The following is a 24,439-nucleotide window of genomic DNA, read 5'->3' as shown; positions in this document are numbered from 1 at the left end:
ATCACAATCCATTTCTATCATTCCCAAAAGCTCCCTACTCCTAACCCTAGCCCCAGGCAACTACTGGTCTGCTTTGTGTCTATAGATTTACCTTTTCTGGTCATTTAATATAAATGGAATCATATGACATGACATCTTTTGTGTCTGGCTTTTTTCACTAAGCATAACATTTTTCAGGTTCATACAACACGTAGCAGCAGTCCATTCCTTTTTATTGCTGTATAGTATTCCGTTTTTTGGACATTTTGTTTATCCAGTCAAGAAGGGTTTAAATTTTAAGTATGTTATAGTAACTACATTAAAATGAGACAAAAAAGGACTTAGTGATGACAGCTAAACTGGAGATACCTGTATGAACTTGAGACCTTAGAAAGATCTGATGTCTTTCCCGAGTCTGTGTTTTCCTGGTGGCTCAACAGCAGTGTATTGCTACAACCAGTGCTTATGCGATCAAGTGGGATGTACACCCCTGGGTCATCTTGGGCCTCTAATACCAGGGCTCCTTGTACAGGAGCTAATATGTTTGGGGGTAGGGATCAGAGTAGGCCTGGAATATCTTGTTACTGGAAATAAGGGTGCTTTCAAAAATGTCTGGGGCTGGCAGGGAGCAGTAGCTCACGCCTGTAATCCTAGCACTTTGGGAGGCTGAGGCGGGCGGATCACCTGAGGTCAGGAGTTCAAGACCAGCTTGGCCAACATGGTGAAACCCCATCCCTACTAAAAATACAAAAAATTAGCTGGGTGCAGTGGCGTGCACCTGTAATCCTAGCTACTGGGGAGGCTGAGGCAGGAGAATCGCTTGAACCCAGGAGGCAGAGGTTGCAGTGTGCCAAGATCATGCCACCACACTCCAGCCTGGGCTACAGAGCAAGACGTCGTCTCCAAAAAAAAAGTCTGGGGCTTGTCCCAGGAAGTCTGGGGATGAAATAAAACAAAAATGTCTGAGGCAGTTCTGGGAGGACAAAACAGCCAGTTAAATGGGTTCCCACTGACCAGGTTTTCACAATTTGATCAAAAAGGAAATACTAAATACAGCTGACTGGAACAAGTTGAATTTGTAAAACAGCAAGTTTGATAAGAAAGGGAAAATGTAATATTAAGTGCACACAGAGCTGTATTTCAGGAAGAGCAGACAGAATGTGTTTACTTACATTTAGTAAAAAGTGGCAGTGTTGACATCAATGGGTGCCACCTTCCTTCTATTAGTCTGTTTATAAAGTAGAGGTGACACAAGAGCCTGGCTCACTATTACCCCTATGGCCTACTCTTCTACTCTTTCCATCCTTCAGGCCTCGCCTCAAATGTCATTTATCAGATTAACTCTTCCTTGATCCTCCAATATAAAGCTGCAATCCCCAAGTTCCTATCCTTGCCATGCGCTATTTTCTCAGAACCCTTTACCACTGGACGTGTATTTTGTTTCCCACTAAATGTAAACTCCATGAAGGCAGATGTTAAATACTGCTCTATTCTGCCCCTATAGCAGTGCCTTGATATCTAGAAGGCACTGGTACTTGTTGAACCATAAACCTGATAGTTGTCCCCATGAGTAGTGATCGTACATAACAATCAGGGGAAATCATGGCATATTACATAATGGATTAGCCAACTGGCCTACTGAGGAGACCTAACTTGGAAAATTTGATGCTTCTTTCCTGGGAACCAAAATCCTTACTGTGATGAGATGCTAATGAAACACGTCCATTTCCAGTAAGATACAGTGTGACAGGATTTAGAGTTAAGCAATAATGGGCAGGTAAAACAGAACATAGTACTTTGGACCTCAGGGGAGCCATTACCACCAGCTGGCAGTCATACTACATTAATAATCAGACTAGTCCATTTAGTATCCTCAAAGACTAAATCATAAGGTCCCAAACCTCTAACCCCTCTACCCCAGCTTTCCTTTCAGCTGATGACCTTGAAAACAGAAGCAATCAGAAAAGAATGTCCACGAGTTCCCATCATCACACACCCAGACGTCAGCCCTGCTCTCACACTTGCTGTCTTCCTGTTACCTGCTCCTTGGCCGAGCCCTCTGCTTGCACACCAGATCCCATCCTCTCTTGCCTCCTTGAGGACGTTGCTCTGGCAACACTCCCAACTCTCACCTAGAGCATCAAATTGTCCTCTCCTGGACCACTCCTATGGCATTCAAGACAAGATTTAAAAACAAAACTGTACCTCATTTGCCCCCTCAAGTACATCCTCATTTTTCTGATCTCCTTTAGAGCAAAGTTTCTAGTTACCCATACTCTGACTTTAATCTCTCTCTCTTCTATTCTCTCTTCTCCTTCTGGTATGGTAGTCGCCCCTTCATCCACAGGGCATATGTTCTAAGACCCCCAGTGAATGCCTGAAACCGTGGATAGTACTGAACCTGATATTTTTTTTGATACACATATACCTATGATAAAGCTTAATCTATAAACTAGGCGCAGTAAGAAATTTACAAAAATAGAATAATTATAACAATACACTGTAATAAGTTATGTGAGCACTGTCTCTCTCCCTCTCAAAATCTTATTGTACTGCACTTACCTATTTTTGGACTACAGTTGACCGTAGAAAGTGAAACTGTGGATAAGAGGGAACTACCGTATTCCCATTACGCGTAGCTACACTTTGCCTTTTTTTTGGAAACAAGTTCTCTGTTGCCCAGGCTGGAGTGCAGTGGCATGATCTCAGCTCACTGCAATCTCCACCTCCCGGGCTCAAGCGATCCTCCCACCTTAGCCTCCTGAGTAGCTGGGCTTACAGGTGTGCTCCACCATGCTTGGCTGATTTTTGTATTTTTTTTGTAGAGACTGGGTTTTGTCATGTTGCCCAGGCTGGACTCAAACTCCTGGCCTCAAGCAGTCGCCTGCCTCAGCCTCCCAAAGTGCTGGGATTACAAGTGTAAGCCACTGCATCCAACCTACACTTTTAAAAATTATCCCACAGTTCTTGGATATTCTGCTGTTTTTAAAAATTTTCCATTCCTTTTTGAAATCTTTCAATTTCAATTTGGGAAGTTTCTATTGACATATCTTCAAGTTCACTGATTCTTTCTGGCTGTGTTCAGTCTTATGAGCCCATCAAAGTCATTCATCTCTGTTTCAGTGTTTTATTTCTAGCTTTTTTTTTTTTTTTTTTTTTGAGACAGAGTTTCACTCTTGTTGCCCAGGCTGGAGTGCAATGACACGATCTTGGCTTACTGCAACCTCCACCTCCCGGATTCAAGCTATTCTCCTGCCTCAGCCTCTCGAATAGCTGGGATTACAGGCATGCACCACCACGCCAGGCTAATTTTGTATTTTTAGTAGAGATGGGGTTTCTCCATGTTGGTCAGGCTGGTCTTGAACTCCCGACCTCAGGTGATCCTCCCGCCTCAGCTTCCCAAAGTGTTGGGATTACAGGCGTGAGCCACTGCACCTGGGTTTTTTTTTTTTTTTTTTTTTTGCATTTCTTTTTGATTCTAAGTTTCCATCTCTTGCTTATACTACCTGACTATTCTTGCATGTTGTTCATTTTTTCTATTAGAAATCTGGCACATTAATCAGTTATTTTAAATTCCCAGTCTGATAACTCTCAAATCTCTGACATATCTGAGTCTGGCTCTGATGCTCGCTTTGTCTCTTCTTTTTTCCCTTTTAGCATGCTTTGTACTTTTTTACTGAAGCCAGACATGATATATTAGGTAACAAGAACTTACGTAAACAGACCCTTAATGTGAGTTGTATGTTTATCTGGCTAACAGGCTGCATCTGATGTTCGCTGTAGGTGCTAGAGGCTCCAATTTTCCTCAATATCCTTGTCTCCCCTGTTGTCTTTGGGTTTCCCTAGAAATTCCTTCTTAAAATAGAGTCCATGTCTTGCAGCTCTCAGTTGTAATCCACTGTTATCCTGGAGCCCTACTGATGGTATCGTATTGGTGAGAAGATGCACTGCATATTCTTATGATTAAATCTGTCTTTTTTTTTTTTTAGTGGAGACTTGTTTTTTCCTCCTCCTATGTGAGACAGGAAGGCTAGAGGGGGGTTGAGCCATCCAACTGCCCTTCTCCTAAGCTAGAGAAGGCTTCTGCAAGTAGTTTTCCCTGAGAAAACTGTTCTCTGCCATGGAGAACAGAAGATCTGGGGCTGATTTCTTCCTGGATGTATTTCAAAAGGATTACTTTCCCCCTTCCCGTGTCCAAAGCAGAAGGGAATTTTCCTGCCATCTTTACAGGAGAACCTAGTGGGTCTCCTCGAGGTAAAACCCACCAAAGTGTGGGGTTCCCTTAGACAAGTTCCCGGTTTTGAACCCTCAAGCTAGTCCACACTTAGCCCACAGCAATATGTTTAAATCTCAATTACTGTCTCCAACAGCTTCTGCCTTAGGTGAGCCGATCTCTATTTTCCTGCCTGTTTTTGCAGTGAAGGTTTGCCCTGTGACCTCAATTCTCTGACAGATAGAAGAAAAGCTGTTGATTATCAGTTTGCTTAGCCTTTTTCTTATTAGGAGGACACCCCATTCTTTCTCAAACATACTCTAGATTTGCAACTGCCCTCCATGAAACAGCACTTGTGAAAGTCCCCAAGGACCTCAATACTGACTGCTTCAATTGTTACAGCTCACAGTACTTGACCTTTTTGCAGCGTATGACACAGTTGATTACTCCTTCCCTCAAACTTGACTTGGCTTCCAAGACACCACACACAGCTGGTTTTCTTACCTCACTGGCCACTGTCTGTCTTTGCTGGTTTTTCCTCATCTCCTTGACTTCTTAGCATCTGGAGTGACCCACGACTCAGTCCTTGGACCTTTCTCTACATAAAACTCACTCCCTTTCTAATCTCATCTAGTCTCATGACTTTAAATGCCATTTACATGTTGACTCCCGTAATTCTATCTCTACCCTGAGTTTTTCCCTTGAACTGCGGACTAGAATATCCAACTGCCTGTTTATCATTTCCCCTGGGATAACTACCAGGCATCTCAAACTTACCTGTCCACAACCAAATTCCTGATCTTCAGCCACAGACCTGTGCTACCTACAGGTTTCTCATCTCAACTGCTCAGACAAAAATACCTAGAAATCAACCCTGATGCCTTAATTTCTCATATAGTCAGCCTGTCAACAAATCCTATTAATTTTACCTTCAAGGTAAGTACAGAATCTAACCAGTTCTCAAGATTCTAACTTCTGGCACACTGGTACAAGCCACCTGCACTTCTGAGCTACTGCAAATGGCCTCCTAACTGGTCTGTTTCCACCTTTGCTCACCAATCCCCTAAAGCACACGCCTGACCCTATCACTCCTCTGCTCAATGGCCCCCTCTCAGAGTGGCAGCCAAAGTTCACACAAGGCTCTATATAGTCTACAGGACCACATGCTCACATCCCGTCTCTCACTCTTCCTGGGTCTGCCTCAGCCCTCACTGGCTACCACACTGTTCCTGGAGCCCTCTTACATGCTCATAGCCCAAGGGCTTTGCCCTTGCTGTCTCTGCCTGGAATTCTCTCCTCCCAGGTGTCCAGAAGGTTCAATCCCACACTGCTGAGACTTTGTTCAAGTGCTATCTTGATGGGAGTCTTCTGTACCCTTTAAGATTCCAACATTGCCCTGCCTCCCCTAACTCCCTATTTCTTCTCCCCAACTTCTATGGTTTTTTTTTTCTTTTTTTTTCTTTGAGACAAAGGTCTTGCTTTGTCATTCAGGCTGGAATGCAGTGGTGTGATCAAGGCTCACTGCAGCCTTGACCTCCTGAGCTCAAGAAATCCTCCTGCCTCAGCCTCTTGAATGTCAGCTGGGACAACAGGCACATACCACTGCACCCAGCAAATTTTTAGTTTGTGTTTTTTTTTTTTTTTTTTAAGAGAGACGGAGTCTTACTATGTTGCCCCAACTGGTCTCAAACTCCTGGCTTCAAGTGATCCACTCACCTCAGCCTCTCAAAGCACTGGGATTACAGGAGGGAGCCACTGCGCACGACCCATGGTACTTATCTTCTGATGAACCAGATAATTTACTTAGTGTCTCTTTCCTTCTGCCAGAATTTAAGTTCCACATGGGCAGGGAGATTATGTCTGTTTTATTTACTGCTACATTCTCACCACCTTGAAAAAGAGTAAGGCCCATTGCTGGGTATTCCATCAGTATTTGTTAAATAAGTGAGTTATTCTAGGAAATACTATAGGTTGCAAAAAGTAGAATGGTACTGAGGGTAAGACAATCGCTTTTAAAATTTACATGTATTTATGTTGTATTAGTGTGAGTTTAGTTGCTTTTCCTTTTTTGGTTTGTTTTTATAATGAAGGGAAAAAAGGAGATCCAAGCAAGGAAAAGAAGTGACTGTGTTAACTTTGTACTTACCAACTTCAACATCAAATCTCCCTAAGTTTCCAATGTACACAATTTTCTCCAAAGCATCCTCTGGCTCAGAGAAATGTAGGAGTCCTTGGAGTGGTAAATCTTCAGACAACCTGAGAAACTGTACAGTCTAAACGATGGGTGATGAAAGTTGATTATTACCATAAACATTGGCTAAGAATACCCCTAAAGCTCCCATAGCCAGATTTCTGACCACACTCAGTCTGGCCTGATTTTTTTAGTTAAGCTAAGGTTTGGGGAGCAGGCTGGCTACTCTTACCAGCATCAGAGGGCACCATGGGGTTACAATTCCTTGGTCCTACTTAGGGGCTTTATATACAACTTAATTTCCCTACTTTGGTGGTTGAAGGTTAAGTGCCACTATCAGGAGTGACACTCTACTGAGTGATACTCTACTATGTAACAATTGCATAAGATGTCAACTGTGGTTCACATACACTTTTGAGTATTTAAAAATTTCTGATAATACTGCTGTTCCTGCCTTGATAGTATTGTTAGATACCATTCTGTCTACTAAAGTATAAAACAGACTATAATGAAATATAATGAGGAAAATTTAAATACCAGAAATTAAATCTACTTCTGTAACAAAACAACATACTCTATACCTGTCTTAACTAGTGACTGTATTTTTAGAACATGGGAACTGCTGCCACCTGCTGGTGATGCTTATGGCAAAGTTAATACTAGGTGGGAGGGAGATCCAAACTCCAGTCAAAATTCTGAAATTCCCTTTCAAAGCAGACAGCCACGTGAACAACTTTATTATTATCTCCTCTAATTAACTCTCATTGCTCTTGACAGAAAAAATAAATACTAAGTATATTAAGAGATTACTAATGTAAATTAGAACTGTCTACTACTAAAAAAATGACTTTGGGCAAATGACTTTGGGCTGGGTGCGGTGGCTCACACCTGTAATCCTAGCACTTTGGGAGGCTGAGATGGGTGGATCACTTGAAGTCAGGAGTTCGAAACCAGGCTGGCCAACATGGTGAAACCCCGTCTCTACTAAAAATTAAAAAAAATAAAAAATAAAAAATTAGCTGGGTGTGGTCATGGGCACCTGTAATCCCAGCTACTTGGGAGGCTGAGGCAGGAGAATCACTTGAACCCGGAAGGCGAAGGTTGCAGTGAGCCGAGATCAAGCCACTGCACTCCAGCCTGGGTGACAGAGCAAGACTCCGTCTCAAAAAAAAAAAAAAAAAAAGACTGCTGACAACACCACAAATCTGTCTGGGAATATGGCTTCTGATACTGAGCCTTTCTTACGTTCACCAGCTCCTCCACAGGTCAACAGGAAGGGATACATCTACTCAACAAACTTCGGGATTTAGCCAAGATGGCAGGCTAATTCTCACACCAGGGCACAGTCTAATGGGTCCAGCTGACTTCCTGACTTGATCAACTTGCCCAGTGTTTAATGATGTTTTTCAAGAAGCTGAGCAGGAAAATTACCAGAACAGGTGAACAGCCTAAAACTGCATACACAACACTGAAGCATCCTGAGAAGTAACTGATTTAAAGCTACAAAAGACCTCAGTCAAAAAGAAATCACTGATTTGCTGAGCCTGCTAGGATTAGGTAATCTGTGTTCAAAAAGTTTTCTGGCTCCTGCCCAATCCAGATGTACCAAGGTATAATTAATGTTTATATAACAATAAAAACAGATGAGACAACTGTGACAGCTTAGAGGGGTCTAAGGAGACATGATGACTAAATATAATAACGTGGTGTCCTAGAAGGGATCCTGGAACAGAAAAAGGACATTAGGTAAAACTAAGAAAATCTGAATAAAGTATGAACTCTACTTAATAATATCAATACTGCTCCATTAATATGATAAATGTGCTGCACTAATATGTTAATAAGGAAAACCGAGTGAGGGGTACATAGGAACGCTGTACAATCTTGGCACTTTTTCTGTCAATCTATATTCTAAAATAAAAAGTTTCTTTTTAAAAAATGGATGGTCTGTTAATAGGGTAGCTAAAAAAATAAAAATTATAATAATAAAAATTTAAACTAAAAGAAAAATGGATGAAACAAGATGCATCTCAACTGACAAAGGCAGGCCCTAAATTTAGTTCGATCACAAGCTTAAAATGTCACAGAGCTATTTTGATTTAAAAAAAAATTATGGCCAGGCGTGGTGGCTCATGCCTGTAACCCCAGCACTTTCGGAGGCTGAGGCGGGTGGATCACTAGGTCAGGAGTTCGAGACCAGCCTGGCCAACATGGTGAAACCCCATCTCTACTAAAAATACAAAAAAATTAGCTGGGCACGGTGAGCATGCCTGTAGTCCTAGCTACTTAGGAGGCTGAGGCAGGAGAATCACTTGAACCTGAGAGGTGGAGGCTGCGGTGAGCTGAGATTGTGCCACTGCACTCCAGCCTGGGCAACAGAGGGAGATTCCATCTCAAATAAATAAATAAATAAGTTATTTGATAGCTTATTTTCATTTATCAGCTCTAGACCCAAACCTTTTATATAAAAATGAAGAGACACTGACTATTCAAACTCCGCCCAAAACACCCAGGAGGCCAGGCACTGTGGCTCATGCCTGTAAATCCCAACACTTTGGCAGGCTGAGGCAGGAGCATCACTTGAGCTCAGGAGTTCACAACCTGGGCAATATAGCGATACCTTATTTCTACTAAAAAGAAAAAAAAAAATTAGCTGGGCATGGTGCTATGTGCCTGCAGTCCCAGCTACTCAGGAAGCTGAGGTGGGAGGATTGCTTGAGACCAGGAGATCTCAAGGCTGCCGTGAGCTATGATCGCACCACTGCACTCCAGCCTGGGTGACAGTGAGACCCTGTCTCAAAAAGAAAAAAGGCCCATGAAGTTCATACTAATTTATGGCAAATCTCAACCCACTCATAAAAAAAGGCTTTCATGAAATTAAGGTAGGTACAAAACTCTTTATTCTATCATATATTTTGCTGACACCACAACCTTGCACAAACCCATTTGTTTTACAGGGCATTTGGGGAGTTACCCAAATCTTTCATTTTACTGAGACAAAAGTACTCTACCAAAACTATACATCTTAAAATTAGCTCATAACTCATGCTTCAAAAGTATAACTTTATAAGCCCTATTTTCTTTGTTAAAATTGAGTGATGAAGACTTTGTACCTAAGAATCACTAAGGTGACCAAACAAATTTTTGAGACTAAACACCAAATACCTGTGTTGTTTTTAATATCATAAATGGGAAAAAAGGCTCCCATTTCTTTCATAAAACTGTATTATAAAGGCTTCTTTCCTACTTCTATGACATCATCAACAATGTATAACAGCTTAACATAAAATGATCTCTAGAAAATATCAAGTAGCTCATGAACTATAGAGCTTCTGAGTAGCTCTTTCTGAATAAATCTGAATTGAACTCTTTGATCACAGAAATCACTCTTCTCAGGTATATACTGTAGAACAAATCATTTTAATTTCCATTTCTTATCTTTAATTTATTCTTTAAATTAACCTCAATTTTGTTTTTGTTTTTTTTTTTTTTTTTGAGAAGGAGTCTCGCTGTGTCACTCAGGCTGGAGTGCAGTGGCGCTATCTCGGCTCACTGCAAGCTCCACCTCCCGGGTTCACGCCATTCTCCTGCCTCAGCCTCCTGAGTAGCTGGGACTACAGGCGCCCGCCACCATGCCCGGCTAATTTTTTGTATTTTTAGTAGAGACGGGGTTTCACCGTGTTAGCCATGATGGTCTCGAACTCCTGACCTCGTGATCCGCCCGCCTAGGCCTCCCAAAGTGCTGGGATTACAGGCGTGAGCCACTGTGCCCAGCAAATTAACCTCAATTTTTACACAAAATGTCCTGAATGGAAGACCATGAAACTATCTGGTTTAAACAAAATATGGGCCCTAAAACCTAAGCTCAGTCACAAGCCCAGGTAAAAGAGATGCTATTCTGTGACCTTTTTTTTCTTACTTTAAGAATATGTTATATACCGAACAGTTTTAAAATGTGATTAGTTGCCTTGGTGACAGAACAAATAGCAGCAACTCTGTTCTAATTATAAGATGATTTTTAAATTTATTTTTATTTTAAGACTAAGCATCCTCTTTGACAATCCAAAAACATAATCCTTGCTCACTCTGGACACACGCACCTAAAACAGTTAAAAGTGATTCCTCAATGTGCAATAACAAAGTAGGAAAAAAAGAATATGTTCTCAAGCTGCAGTTCAATTTTTCTGTCCTCTTTTCCAAAAAATGTTACTTTGCTACCAAGCCTCCCACCAATGATAAGGAAAGACAATTTTTCAAAAAGCCAACAAAACCCAGAAAAAGGAACAGGTATCAATTCAAAATTATCACCCAGAACACTGCTGTTGCAAAAAAAGAGTATGAAGCCAAATTCCCATAGCTTGTTAGAGAAGATCTTTAAAAATAATTCAGAAAGTTAGGACTGGAACTACTGCAGTATAGACAGGTTATACTGTCACTATGTGCATATACAGTGGTAAATGTAGATAATTCAAGAACATTCAGCTTGGGAATATATTAAGCTTTCTCCTATTCCAGCAGAGGAAATAAAAACATGTGTTCCTGGAATTAATATTAAAATCATCCTTACAAACAGAAGGTAGGGCAAAGGTAAAGAGAGAGAATGTGGAACAAAACTAGCAAAGACAAGCCATTTTGAATCTAGGTTCTAACACCCAGGAAAGTTGAATAGAACTTAAATTCTTCTGAGCCAGTATCACTAAATTCTAGATTTGGCCTGAAACCAGTGGACCATATACACCACTAATAAATATCAAGTGCCCCACAGTGTTTGTGGTATTAAAACATATATTTATATTATAAATTTCCATTCTGAAAAGCAGATCAAAATGACACTGGACCATCCAGTCAGTTACAGAGTAAAGGGCTTCCTCCAAAGAGAACTGACTTGGCAGAAATTTAGGTTGGTAGGAATGTGATTAACATGGAGTAAATGAGATCAGGTTCTCAGTATAATTTTCGTAAGGCTTCTACCCACTCCAGTTGTAAGGAATAGTACTGAGGGAACTCCAACAGAATGTCTTAGAAGGATGCTTCTCAGAGACAAAGGGTCTCTAAGTTTAACTCTTGACCCCTCTTCTCCTTACCTAAAGCTTGGGGAAGAAAATAAATATTTAATTTTTAACTATTCAGAGCTTTGGGCACATTATAATATTTAATATTCTGTAGTTTCATTTTCTGAACCTTTGGCTTACAAATTTTTCTCAACTTACATTTAAAAATGTATCAATGCACCTTCTTCAGTAGTACCACATGAAAATATAAACCTCGTTCTTCCATATCTTCTACGCAGGAAGAGTGAATGAATAGTACCCTAAATATCCCGCAAAGTTACTTTGTGTACTTGACGGAAGATTAGGGAAAAACAATCCACTTCCATATCTTGAGCAGTAGTTAACTAGTCTTCTACCTCATCTTCCCAAATATTGTCGTCAACATCCACAGCATAAAACAGCCTGGAAGCATTAAAAAAGGTACATTTTTATACACTTGAACGAAACAATATAAATTGCCTCTCCGCTGAAAAATATTTTTTGTACTCTTATAAACTGAACTCTTTCAAGACACTATTATTACTATTACATGCTCATCACTCCATTCTATCTTCACAGTCCTTGCACCCTCCATTTGTAGAATGTTTTGTAGCTGTCAATTTGTCTTCCTTTCCTTATGTTATCTACAATTTATGCAATTTCCAACACTAGATTTCCAATAGTTCATGGCAGGGCTTGTTTCTTCAATTTCTCTTACAGTTTCACAATACCAATGTGTTTACTTAACAGACACCTCTTAACAAAGATCATCAACTGATGCTGAAAGTGGAGAGCTCTTGGAGAACAGGATATTCACATTGTGCCAAGGAATCACCCCACAGATTACTTCCTAATAACAAAATGGAAAACTTGCCTTTACAATAAAGCAAACTGTAGAACTGAGCAGCACACTAATGAGGGACATCATGGACCTCTTGATGTGATCCAATACGGAATACACATCACTCCTCATGAAGTATCAGCATAAAAAATGTTATTCTAAATCTAATCAAACTTCAGTCTAGACCTAACTTCCAGTTTATAGCAAATAAGAGAAACAAGCTAAAGGACACCATGGACAAATAAAACTCTAGAAGGTAAGACGTTATATAAGATAACTGGCCTGGACTCTTCAAAAAGTGAATGTTTTGCTGGGTGTGGTGGCTCACGCCTGTAATCCCAGCACTTTGGGAGGCCGAGGCGGGCAGATCACGAGGTCAGGAGATCGAGACCATCCTGGCTAACACAGTGAAACCCCGTCTCTACTAAAAATACAAAAAAATTAGCCGGGTGTGGTGGCAGGCGCCTATAGTCCCAGCTACTCAGGAGGCTGAGGCAGAATGGCATGAACCCGGGAGGCGGAGCTTGCAGTGAGCCGAGACGGCACCACTGCACTCCAGCCTGGGCGACAGAGCGAGACTCTGACTCAACAAAAAAAAAAAGTGAATGTTCACAAAACACACACACAAAAAAGGTGGGCCAAAGCTTTTCTGTATTAAGAGACTAAAGAGATAGAACCAAATACAATGACTGAACTTGTTCAGATTCTGGTTCAATCAAATAGCTTTAAAAGATATTTTCAGAAATAATTAGGAAGTTTCAAATATGTTTGTTTACTAGATAATAGTATGCCACTATCATTAAGTTTTTTAAAAGTACTGTCATTACGTAGAAGCATTTCCTTATCTTAGGAGAAACGTCGAAATATTTAGAGTTGAAGCATTATAACTCCAACTTCATGTAGTTCAGTAAAAATGTTAAGGGAACAAATATGGCAAAGTACTATCAACTGTTAATTTGGGTGGAAAGTATCCTACTATTCATAGTCCTATCCTTTCAAATTTTCTGTGTTTGAAAACTTTCACTATCAAAACTTCCAGATGGTGTATATTCTCATTATAAAACTCATTTTTGAGAAAATAATATAAAAATTCCTTTATAGGGGAAAACATGTAAGAGAATTCTCTAAATAAGTCCAAGTACTTAAATAAAACACTGGATTTGTAGTCTGCAAATCAAGTACCAAAAATTGCTGGTGAGCCTGAGGAATTCCGTGTATACATACCGGTTAAAACATGGTGAACCAGGGTCATTGAAATGTTTGTAAGGGTTTGCTCTAGAGAGAGAACCCATGCAAATCCAACAGAAATATTGCATACAGCCAGTACATGTCATCTTGTTACATCCATCTAATTTCTGGTGGGAAGGACAGAAAGAGAAAAATATCAAGGCTGTAAAAGCAGAAGAGACAGCACATGCCAAAATGATTCAGTACAACATTGTCTTGGTCTTCTCCCTTTTCTTATGCAGGGTTGAGATATCAATGTAACACACTGACGACTATGTAATTCTTTCTATTTTGCATTAGAAGTAAAATACAGAAAATAGCTAGTGTTACTACAATTAGTTACTTGGCACAATCTCTTCTGACAAGCAGTAGATAAAAATCACACACGTATAACTGGAAAATGTAGTTAGATTAATATTAAAATGTTTGGATGTAACATGTGGGTTTTTAATTTTTACAGAAATCTAAGTAAATATTTGGTACCAAGTCCTCCACTCTGTCATAGGGCTAAGGTATGTCAAAAGTGATTATATGGCCAGGTGTGGTGGCTCATGCCTATAATCCCAGCACTTTGGGAAGCCAAGGTGGGCGAGTCATTTGAGGTCAGGAGTTCGAGACCAGCCTGGCCAACATGGTGAAACCCTGTCTCTACTAAAAATACAAAAATTAGCCAGGTGTGGTGGCTGGCGCCTGTAATCCCAGCTACTCGGGAGGCTGAGGCATGAAAATTCCTTGAACCTGGGAGGCGGGGATTGCAGTTAGCTGAGATTGCGCTACCACACTCCAGCCTGGGCAAGAGGGACTCAGTAGCCAAAAAAAAAAAAAAAAGTGATTACATACAGTCCCAGTTTCCTTAACTGGAGCTCACTATGTTCAGTTCTGACATAACAGATTAGAACAACAGAATCAAATGCTAAGATGTATTTTGATTTTAAAACATATTAAGATTTTTGTCAAGAAGCAATAGATCTAATTATTTTGACTCAAATTAATTCCTGAGTGTATCTTAAACAGGTGTGCAGCATTCCAGGATAAATAGTTCTGAGAGATCAGATTTGATTTTTTTTAATCACATAGATGAGGTAAGAGTTGACCATAGCTCTAGTATGCCCTCCTTACAACCCATTCAATTTTGAGGTGGATACAATGTGAGAACAATGGTCACTGTAAGCAAACACTTTGAAAAGGGAAGTCTACAAACATTTAAGGTCCATAACAAGATCTAGTAGTGAAATTTCCACCTTCCACGTAAGAAGGTGTAATAATACCAGCATGTGTTTTGTAAGTCATAAAATTGACTAGTAAGGCTTCTTAAGGTAATCATAACATCCTTGCAAGTCTGATGGCCTCCAAGTCTGTCCCAAAACATTTACCTCTATGGGAGTTCCACAACATGGGCAGCTCTTTGAGTTCTTCTCTAGCCACTCCTTACTTTCCATCTCTTCCAGTGCCTTCTGAATCACTCTCTTACCATACCTTTGATCCAAAAGTCTTTTATTAGCCTCATCTGCTTGCAGGTATTCATTTCGTAAGTCCATTAATTTCTCTACGAAGTGAAATGGAAAATTAACTTTTATATAACTTTGTAATGCTGACCAAAAATCATTAAAAATGGCTATAATCTTCGACTATTCAATAATGTTATTCCTAGAACTTTATCATAAGGAAATAATCCAAAGTCATATGCATGGAGATGCATATAACAATGGCAAAAAAATTAAATTTCTAACGAAATAATTATGTTTGGAAGAGCCATTTAATGACATAATATTCAATTATTAAAAACATAATTAGGTTCGCTACAACCCAATTAAAACACTCATCACAGAATCCAGAAAAAAAGTATATTTATGTTACAACCCAGTAAAAATTATACATGCACAAATGATAATAAATGGAAAGGAATCCCCCAACTAGAAAAGATGTATCTGCTAAAAGTGGTAGAATAAGATAGGCTATTTTTTTCCTTTGATTTTGATTTCTTAATGTTGGTATGTTTATGCAACTAGAAGTATGCAGTTAAAGACTGACTCATCTAGAAGACACAAAGGTTGAAATAGACATTGATTTTTCCACTAAGTCAGCACCATTCCCTGTTTGATAATGAAGAGGCCTACCAAATACAAAGGCACCTTTGGCTTAAGGGCAAAGACTACCTCTTCAATTCTGTGTAAAAAAAAAAAAAATCAGTGAATAAAATTTACCACCCAAGTCTCACCCTGTACTATGCTTTGCTACAGGTGCTGAAAAGTTTTCCCTCGATACTCTTCAATCTGGCTTCTACTGCTCTATCATTTAACTGAAATGGAACAGGTAACCAATCCCAAAGGCTTTACTTGCAGACAAAAGGCTTTTGTTCACAGTTGTATTACCTTAATTTTTCAACACAATTAATTAAAGAGTTTTCTCAACAATGTTCTAGTTATTTTATCAGTTTACTTTCCTCACATTATTTGGAAGTCTATCTCCCTTTTAAAGCAAAAGACATCTTCTGGTATAGAATCCTATATCCCATCTCCACTCTTTGCTTTCACCTGTGAATTCTTTCTCTGTGTAGTACATTCCCACAGCTTCATCACCTCTACTTCAATGTAGCAGTGAAGCAATGTAAATCTCATCCCTTTAATAATTCAATGCATTTTTGTGTTCCTAGGCATCTTAAGGACAAAGGTTATATTGCTTTAGTCTTTCCAAAATAATAAAATTGTTAGTATTTCATATTTTATATAATATATACATACAAAGAGAGGGAGAGATTCCTAATTTTGCTAAAGCCCTGAATCTACCTTCAATTTCTTCCCTGAATGCTGTGAAACACCTCAAATGTACTGTTGACTTTTAATGAAAAGGTTACAGAAGTCTAAAGTAAAGGCTTATATTATACATTGCTAAGTTCTCCATCCCATCTGGCCTTACCTTCTACAAGGTGCTGCCTGAGGCAACTGAAATTATCTACCCACTCTTTCCTCTCATGGTACTTTCTTGGAAATAATGACAGTCTGCTAACATTAGCAAGTAATAACCACAATAATAATAGCATTAATAATTACTATTTTTCTTTTTCCTCTTTTTTTTTTTGAGACAGGGTCCCACTCTGTCCCCCAGGCTGGAGTGCAGTGGCGCAATCTGGCTCACTGCAGCCTCTACCTCCCGGGTTCAAGCGATCCTCCCGCCTCAGCAACCTGAGTGGCTGAGACTACAGATGTGCACCACCACACCTCATTAATTTTTGTATTTTTTTGTAGACACGGGGTTTTGCCATGGTGTCAAACTCCTGGACTCAAGCAATCTGCCCACCTTGGCCTCCCAAAGTGCTGAGATTACAGAGGTGAGCCACTATGCCCAGCCCCATTCTGCATTTTACATGTATTAGCCCACTGTTTCTCAAACTATTTATGGTAAAGGCCCAGTTTTTTTTTTCTCTGATACGTCAAAGATCAACACTTTTATAAGATATAACCAGGTTTGCTTGATTTAATTTTTTTAGAAGCAGAGTCTCACTACGTTGCCCAAGCTAGTCTCAATTGAGGCTCAAAAGATCCTCCTGCTGTAGCCTTCTGAATAGCTAGAACTACAGGTGTGCACCACCACAGTCAGCTAACAATCAATTATTAGAAAAATGAAGAAAAGTCTAAATTTTTATTAGATTTGACATAAAATTATGTGAAATCACTATAAAAGTTTCTAACCCTCTCAATTTCTATATATTATACACCAGTGTAACAAATATAACAATTTTGAATAGCACGATATTCGTTCCCTTCATCCTTAGAATAACCCCGTGAAGTTATTGTTATCTGCTCTAGCTGCAGTTTTGTGAGGTAGCTGTTATCATTATCCCTGTTAGTCTGAAAAAGACTAAGCCACCAAAGTCCAATTAAATCGATGTTAAGGGCCTGATTTATGATTCCTTATGTAGACTGGAAACGGCAAACACATTTCACTCCCGTGTCTACTTCATCAGAGGGTAGTTTTCCGAAGTGCCATGTTGAGGAAGATTCTGAGGCTTCTCTGGGCTCAAGGAGAAAGCCTTTGATGACTAGTCAAACACATGTGCCATGGAGACAAGAATGGCAGCTTAGATGCCCTGCATTGGCCATCCAGGATCTACATTATTCCATGTTTGTATATAGAATTTCCCGTGCCATTCCTTCTCCTGGAATGTTCCTCCCTGGTAACTGCACGGTTCTTCTTACCTCCTTCAAGTCTTTACTTAAACCATTTTGCCAGTGAGGCCTCCCCTGTTTTCCCTAACTAAAATCCCAAGTCCCCTCCCCTTCAGAACATTTCACATCCTGTCCTTGCTTTATTTCTTCTGCCTGTTCAGCACTTACCACCACCTAATATCCTTATTTTGTTTTCCTGTCTCCCCTAGTAGAATGTGAGTTCCATGAGGGCAGAGATTTTGTCTCTTCTGGTCACTACTACAGCCCCAAGGCCTGAGATAGTCACTGACACAGAAATATCTGCTAAATGAATACTTCCAAATTGAAGAATGAAGTCATAAGGCCCTGGTAGTAGAGTGAAATGTGAGGGAGAGACTGGGGATGGGGGTTTGGGTTCACAGTTAAAACATACCTGCAGTCACCTTACATGGAGAGACCCCATGGTAGGTCAACCTGCACAAAGTACAGAAGGCAAAATTGCAGCTGGAGCAGATACCCATGGTGCAGCCAGGTTCCTGCATCACAGGCAGCTGGCAGCACGGCCGGGGGCAGTACACCACATCTGCCATCAGGTCCAAGGAGGACTGGAGGAGAAGGCGGTCGTAACGGGCAAATAACTCTGCTTCCACTAACTCTTTGACCTGGAGGGAAATACAAAACACCATAGGTTTGATGATTCCACAACCAGTTCTGAACCTGAGGCGATTCTTAGGATGCTAGTGTAAACCAGATGGGCACATAAATTAAAACCTCTCTTTCACTTCAAAATCAAACCAAGTACATTTTGACTGAGATGACAATTATAGGGGTCTACACATTTGTTAAAACTAAGCAAAGTGTCCAATTTATTTTATATTTTAGTTTTATTTCTTTAGAGATGGGGTCTTACTCTGTCGTCCAGACTGGAGTGCAGTGGTGCAATCATAGCTCACTGCAGCCTTGAACTCCTGGGCTCAAACGATTCTCTACCTCAGCTTCCCAAGTAGCTAGGACAACAGGCACTTGCCATCATGCCTGATTTTTTTTTTTTTTTAAGACATGGAGTCATGCTATTTCGCACAGGCTGGTTTTAAACCCCTAGCCTCAAGCGATCCTCCTATCTTGGCCTCCCAAAGTGCTGGGATTATAGGTGTAAGCTACCATGTTAGCCTTGTATGATTTAAATGTGTAGTTTATTTTAAGTAAAATTACGCTTTAATAAGAAAACAAAAAACTGGCCAGGCGCAGTGGCTCACTGCCTGTAATCCCAACACTTTGGGAGGCCGAAGCGGGAGGATCACTTGAGGTCAGGAGTTCAAGACCAGCCTGGCCAACGTGGTGAAACCCTGTCTCTACTAAAAATACAAAAAAAATTAGCCGGGCATGGTGGCGGGTGCCTGTAATCCCAGCTACTTGGGAAGCTGAGGCAGGAAATCACTTGAACCTTGGAGGCAGAGGTTGCCGTGAGCTGAGATCATGCCCCTGCACTCCATCCTGGGTGACACAGCAAGACTCCATCTCAAACAAAACAACAACAACAACGACAACAACAACAACAAAACCTAAGTAGGCTGTACTTCTGCTGAAGTCTATAAAAAAGTTGGTTAATCATTCTAAGAGATGTCCCCTTCAGATGCCAACCTCACACAAGAATAAGCTAGTGATTCCCCAAGGTTTATGGGATCCTACTAGCAGATATACAAAGTAAATTATCACAATTACTTAATAACTACTTTAACACTCATCCTTGCCCACTGCAAGGCCAAAGGAAGCATTCCATTTGCTTAAGCAGTAGACTAAGACCATAGCATTCTTAATGGATACAGCAAAACAACTTGTGGGCTGGCTCCAAGGCCTCGGACTGCCCCATGAGCCCTATCAAGGAAGTTCCTGAGATGATATCTCCATTTATGGAAGAGAATTAGGAGGCAACCATCAGCAGGGTAAACAGTTACCTGACCAGGAGTGGCCACCGAAGGGCACTTTGGTTCTGGGCAGTTGAGGCATTGAACCTGGCCATCTCTGATCTGGATTTCAAAGTAGTCCTTCAGACAGGCTTTGCAGTACACATGCCTGCACTCCAAGAAGTACATGCATTCACTACCCAGCTTCTCACAGAAACAGATATTGCACAGGAACAATTTACTATTAAAGCATTTTATCTGCTGAGCTTGATCAAAGTCCAAGATTTCCTGGATCAGATTTGACAGTGATTCCACATCCTGCACTGCTCTCTCATCCACAATTTCCTCTTGGTCTACATCAGATCCAGCAGCTCCTCCAAAATCTAGCTCTGTGTTGGGAGAAGCTTGAGCTGTCCTTCTCTGCACTTTTTTCTGAGAACCAATCTTGAGCTCAAAAGGAGAGACAATATTCAAGTATGCTAGGGTCTCTTCCTTAAGAAATTGCATCCAGGCAAACAGGACCACGCTGCCACGGTGTTCTTCCCATAGGTTGTCTAAGTGCTTGCATAGAGCAGACAGCTAGGAGAAAACACATGAAGATGTTGGTGAGTTTGGAAAGATGATGCTGCTGCCAACTCCTGGTTTCCCTAGAAATCTTTTCCACTTGCAAGTTAGGCCCTTATTCTAACACTATTTTTTACTGCTGTGGTACACTGTGCTACAAAACAGTACAAACATTCTTACTGGAGCACTTCTTAAACTATTCGGCAACATGAGCCAGAGTAGAACATAAAGTCAGAAGCAAGAAGTACCATGAGAACAAGAGAAATAGCAAGACTCCGTAAGGTAGAGAAATAGCTGTACATTTTAGCCACTGAAATGGAAGACTTTTTTCTGTTCTTTAATCTTTTAGTACTGCCATATACCTCATGTAGGACAAAGAGATCTAGTTCTAAAAATAAACTATTTTTCTTCCATTAGGAGTCCTAGCCCTGTTGGTATCCTAGAATAATGGTTAGAAAAAGAATAGTTTAAAAATACTATCCAAGTTTTAAAATTAATTCTTTCAGTTTTATCAAAAAGTCAACTCATCTGAAACAATCACTAACAGAATTCAACCTCAGAGTCCTTGTTCAGATTTACAAGCTGCTTTTAAGTAAGCAATCTGGGCTTATATCAGATCCTGGTTAATGGAGGGAAGCTGCCTGATATTGACCCTGGTCCTAATCACAAGCCCTCAGCAAGGTTTGGCAGCCATAGAGAAAGCTTACGCTTCCTAAGCTAAGCAACCAAAGTTAAATTATTTGGAATTTTCCTCTTTAAAAGTGGTCTGTTCAATTTGAAAGGCAAATGTAGGAGGATTTTTCCATTAGAAATATAAAATATTTGTAACTAGAGCACAGGAATTATAAGCAGCTTTTCTTTTTTAGGTAAACATCCAAAAATATGCCTTCCAGATGGCAAACAAATTTTGTAAATTTAAATGACAAATGAAAAGGGACCAGATTTTCTGTTTCTTACACTCTGTGTAGTGCCACTGACTAAACCCTGCATAGGTACTACCTTAAATACTTATTGATGAGTTAAGATTGAACAACTAATGATTTTTCACATTTGCATAAATATCCTTATAAATCAACCATGCTTTTGAGAAATCTGCTAAAATCTGTAAAATGTGATAAATACTAAAAGGGAAGCTATGAGTGCTGTGTGAGCTACCAAGTCCTATGAAGAAGCCATTCTCCAACCTCTTTTCTACCCAGTCCCTTCTCAAGAGAGGCAGCTGGGGCTGGGCGTGGTGGCTCATGCCTGTAATCCCAGAACTCTGGGAGGCCAAGGTGGGTGGATCACCTGAGGTCAGGGGTTGGTGATCAGCCTGGCCAACATGGTGAAACCCTGTCTCTACTAAAAAATATAAAAAATTAGCCAGGTGTGGTGGCGGGCGCCTGTATTCCCAGCTACTTGGGAGGCTGAGGCAGGACAACCACTTGAACCCACTAGGCAGAGGTTGTAGTGAGCTGAGATTGTGCCCCTGGTGCTCCAGCCTGGGTGACAGAGCAAGACTCCATCTCAAAAAAAAAAAAAAAAAGAGAGAAAGGCAGCTGGAATGCATGTAAATGGAAGGGGGACGGGAAAGAGACTGTGTAAGTATATTGGGGGAGGAATAAGGAATAAGGTTTTAGAAAACTAAAACCACTTCCCTCTGTCTACCTGCCCCAATTCAGGGAATGACAGCTCTATGTGTCAATTTCACCATTAACAGGTGAGAGTCATAATGCCAAGGAATCAGGGTACAGAAACAAACAAGAACTGAACCAAGAAGGAATATAAGAGACCAATGAAAATGTTAATTATATGCATAAACATTTATTTGATAGAGAATTCTACTGTAATTTTAGCTGTAACACATAAAACAACTCTCTTCCCCAGCACACACCCCCGCCCCCAAATCCAGCATTAAGTAGATGCTGGTTAGCTGGAATCTGAAACCACAACCACGCATCCAGTTAATCTGTCCCTGTTTTGTGCGTGTGTGTGTGTGCATGCACGCACATGCGTGGATGTAAAGTATGAAAAGCTTTCTGGTGAAATAGGACTATGAAGATCTAAATAATTAAGCCAACTATCAGTGGCCTAAATGCCAAACAGTCTTGATATTCCTGGACAAATCAACTGTCTTGCATCTGTTGCCTCTGGCACAGACATTAGAATGTAAAGTAATACTCCTTTTCAGTCTACCTGTGTTATCCTTTTTAAGGTTTAATTTTGCTTTTAAACCATAAGCTCTAGTTTGTGAAAGTACTCTCACTTAAAAGATTAGATTGGTGGATGGGGAAATGAAAACTGTATGATCCAAAGAGAAAAACTAATGAGCTATTCCTTGAGGTCAGCAACTCTGACAGCTTTTGTCTTTTTCTTTTTTTTTTTTGAGACAGGGTCTCTCTCTGTCACCCAGGCTGGAGTGCAGTGGCTCAGTCTTGGCTCACTGCAATCTCTGCCACCCAGGCTCAAGTGATCCTCCCACCTCAGCCTCCCAAGTATCTGGGATTACAGGGACGCACCACCACACTTGGCTAATTTTTGTATTTTTTGTAGAAACTGGGTTTCGCCACGTTGCACAGGCCGAGCTTTTGTCTTAATACACATCAGTCTATCAATCTTCATTATGGCTTCTAGAAAAGCAGCTGCTGATTCATTATCTCTCCCAGAATGCTTCGTATTATTTATATTTAGCTTCAAGCCATATTTATGTCTCAATCAAGAGTTGAGGTTGTTACTAGAAAAGTATATATAACCCAGAGGAAATGAGGTGCTTAACATAAGGCCTCAAGCTTTACTGAGATATCTACAGGAACTATACACATTTCTACTTGCATGCATTTATGTCTATGTGATACCAGTTGACTGTTATTAATACAGATTTTTACAAAGAAAATCAGTTATTGTATTCACTCAGAAAATTTGCTTATTATAACTACATTAGCTCAATTTTTAGTCCTAATTACAATGGAATCTTTCATTTAAGGAATGGATAAGAAACTAAGAAAAAAGTAGTATCAATGTCTAAGGAAAATGAGGAAGACCTCTTAGTCTCCATTATAATATAGATTAAACAGGAAAATAGCAAGACAAGAAAAGAAATAATATACTTGATTAAAAATTACTCCTACTACAATTCATGATTGTTTCAATTACTGCCATTCCTTTTTAAAACACCAAACATTTTCAATTTCTTAACATCAGGATTCACCAAGGTAAGGGAAAAAAATTACAAAACCAAAGCCATTTGTTTTTCATGCACTGAATTCAAGATCATTAAGATAGTCTTCAATTAAAGATGATTTTTAAGTTTCTAAAAATGGATAGGAAAAATTAAGTTTCAAGTCTAACCTGAGTTGGTGACAGCCATTTGCCACTAAGTGTGAATGAAGGTGGGGAAGAGGATGGATAATCTGGTGGCAGTTCAAAGTTCAGCACAAGTGGAGGCAGAAAGCAAATGCTGTATTCAAAGCCACTATTCTGGAGACACTCATTTGAATTGCCTGAACCAAAAACAAAGATTAGAAAGGATCAGTTGGTCAACATTTGAGTGTCCACTACTGTTGAGCAGCGCTCAAGAAAGACTTAATGCTTTAGTTGAGGGAATAAAAACCCTCCCCCAAAGCACTTTTTATTTCTTAATTTTAACTTGGTAGCCACCACCTTAAAAAAAAATCTTGTAAGCCCTTGAAAAATCTACTCAGCACCATGAAATGTATAATGAAAATACTACAACTTATTCTTGTATACACTTCTGGGTACAATTCCTAACACTAATGACCAAGGAACACACAATGTTTGTTTTGTTGTGGTTTGGTTTACAGTAGATGATTAAAGACACAATCTAGAGAAAGGATGTTCATTTCCATTGAACAGCATGACCTACTTAGACCAGCATGTCCCACTTAGACCAGCATGTCCTAACTACCCATGAATCAGTTGGGAAAATTTGTGCCAACACAATGATCTCAAGTTTGAGGATATGATATAGCACACAACACTCTCACAATCAAAGTTTCATTTAAATTACCACACTTACGTTCCTTACTCAATCCCTTTATAGTAGAAACATTTTGAGAAAGTGTGCATCAAAGTCTTCTGTAAATGTCTGTATCAAAAGCAGCAGTTCTGTTTTTTCTGAAGCAAAAGGTCACAGAGTAATAGCATGTGTCATATGTTTATAGTAGTTGAAATGATTCTGGAAACCAAATAGTATTAACCACCACCACCGTACTTAAAAATTTCTAAGTGTTTTCACATACATTCATTTTCTCTTTGATTACTGCTATGTAACAGCCAATGACTCATGGCTGATAAACTGCTAGTTAGCAGACCAGGATGTATGAAATATGCAGGGTAATATCCCTCT

At 40.0% G+C, this 24,439-nt stretch overlaps 1 protein-coding gene across 9 annotated transcripts in view; it reads right to left on the bottom strand.

The window, feature by feature from the left end:
* Window positions 1–10,395: 10,395 nt before the first annotated feature.
* RNF14 (ring finger protein 14) overlaps window positions 10,396–24,439 on the bottom strand; it is a 40,377-nt gene continuing 26,333 nt past the window's right edge. For 7 of the 9 annotated variants that reach the window (XM_019027587.4, XM_063706833.1, XM_004042707.5 and 4 more), the window contains 6 exons: window positions 23,422–23,573; window positions 19,582–20,109; window positions 18,060–18,288; window positions 14,855–15,027; window positions 13,479–13,609; window positions 10,396–11,836 (listed from right to left, as the gene is read on the bottom strand). In XM_019027587.4, coding sequence (XP_018883132.1) covers window positions 11,779–11,836; window positions 13,479–13,609; window positions 14,855–15,027; window positions 18,060–18,288; window positions 19,582–20,109; window positions 23,422–23,573 — 1,271 coding nt within the window. In that variant the 3' untranslated portion in view covers window positions 10,396–11,778. Of the gene's footprint in view, window positions 11,837–13,478; window positions 13,610–14,854; window positions 15,028–18,059; window positions 18,289–19,581; window positions 20,110–23,421; window positions 23,574–24,109; window positions 24,208–24,439 lie in introns of those variants that run through there. The other 2 variants (XM_055389265.2, XM_063706834.1) reach the window with 2 other exon arrangements.

This window comes from Gorilla gorilla, chromosome 4 (genome assembly GCF_029281585.2).
Source record: "Gorilla gorilla gorilla isolate KB3781 chromosome 4, NHGRI_mGorGor1-v2.1_pri, whole genome shotgun sequence".
NCBI classification, from domain to species: Eukaryota; Metazoa; Chordata; class Mammalia; order Primates; family Hominidae; genus Gorilla; species Gorilla gorilla.
The sequence above is the reverse complement of the archived record's forward strand: the minus strand, read 5'-3'. Positions and strand labels throughout refer to the sequence as shown.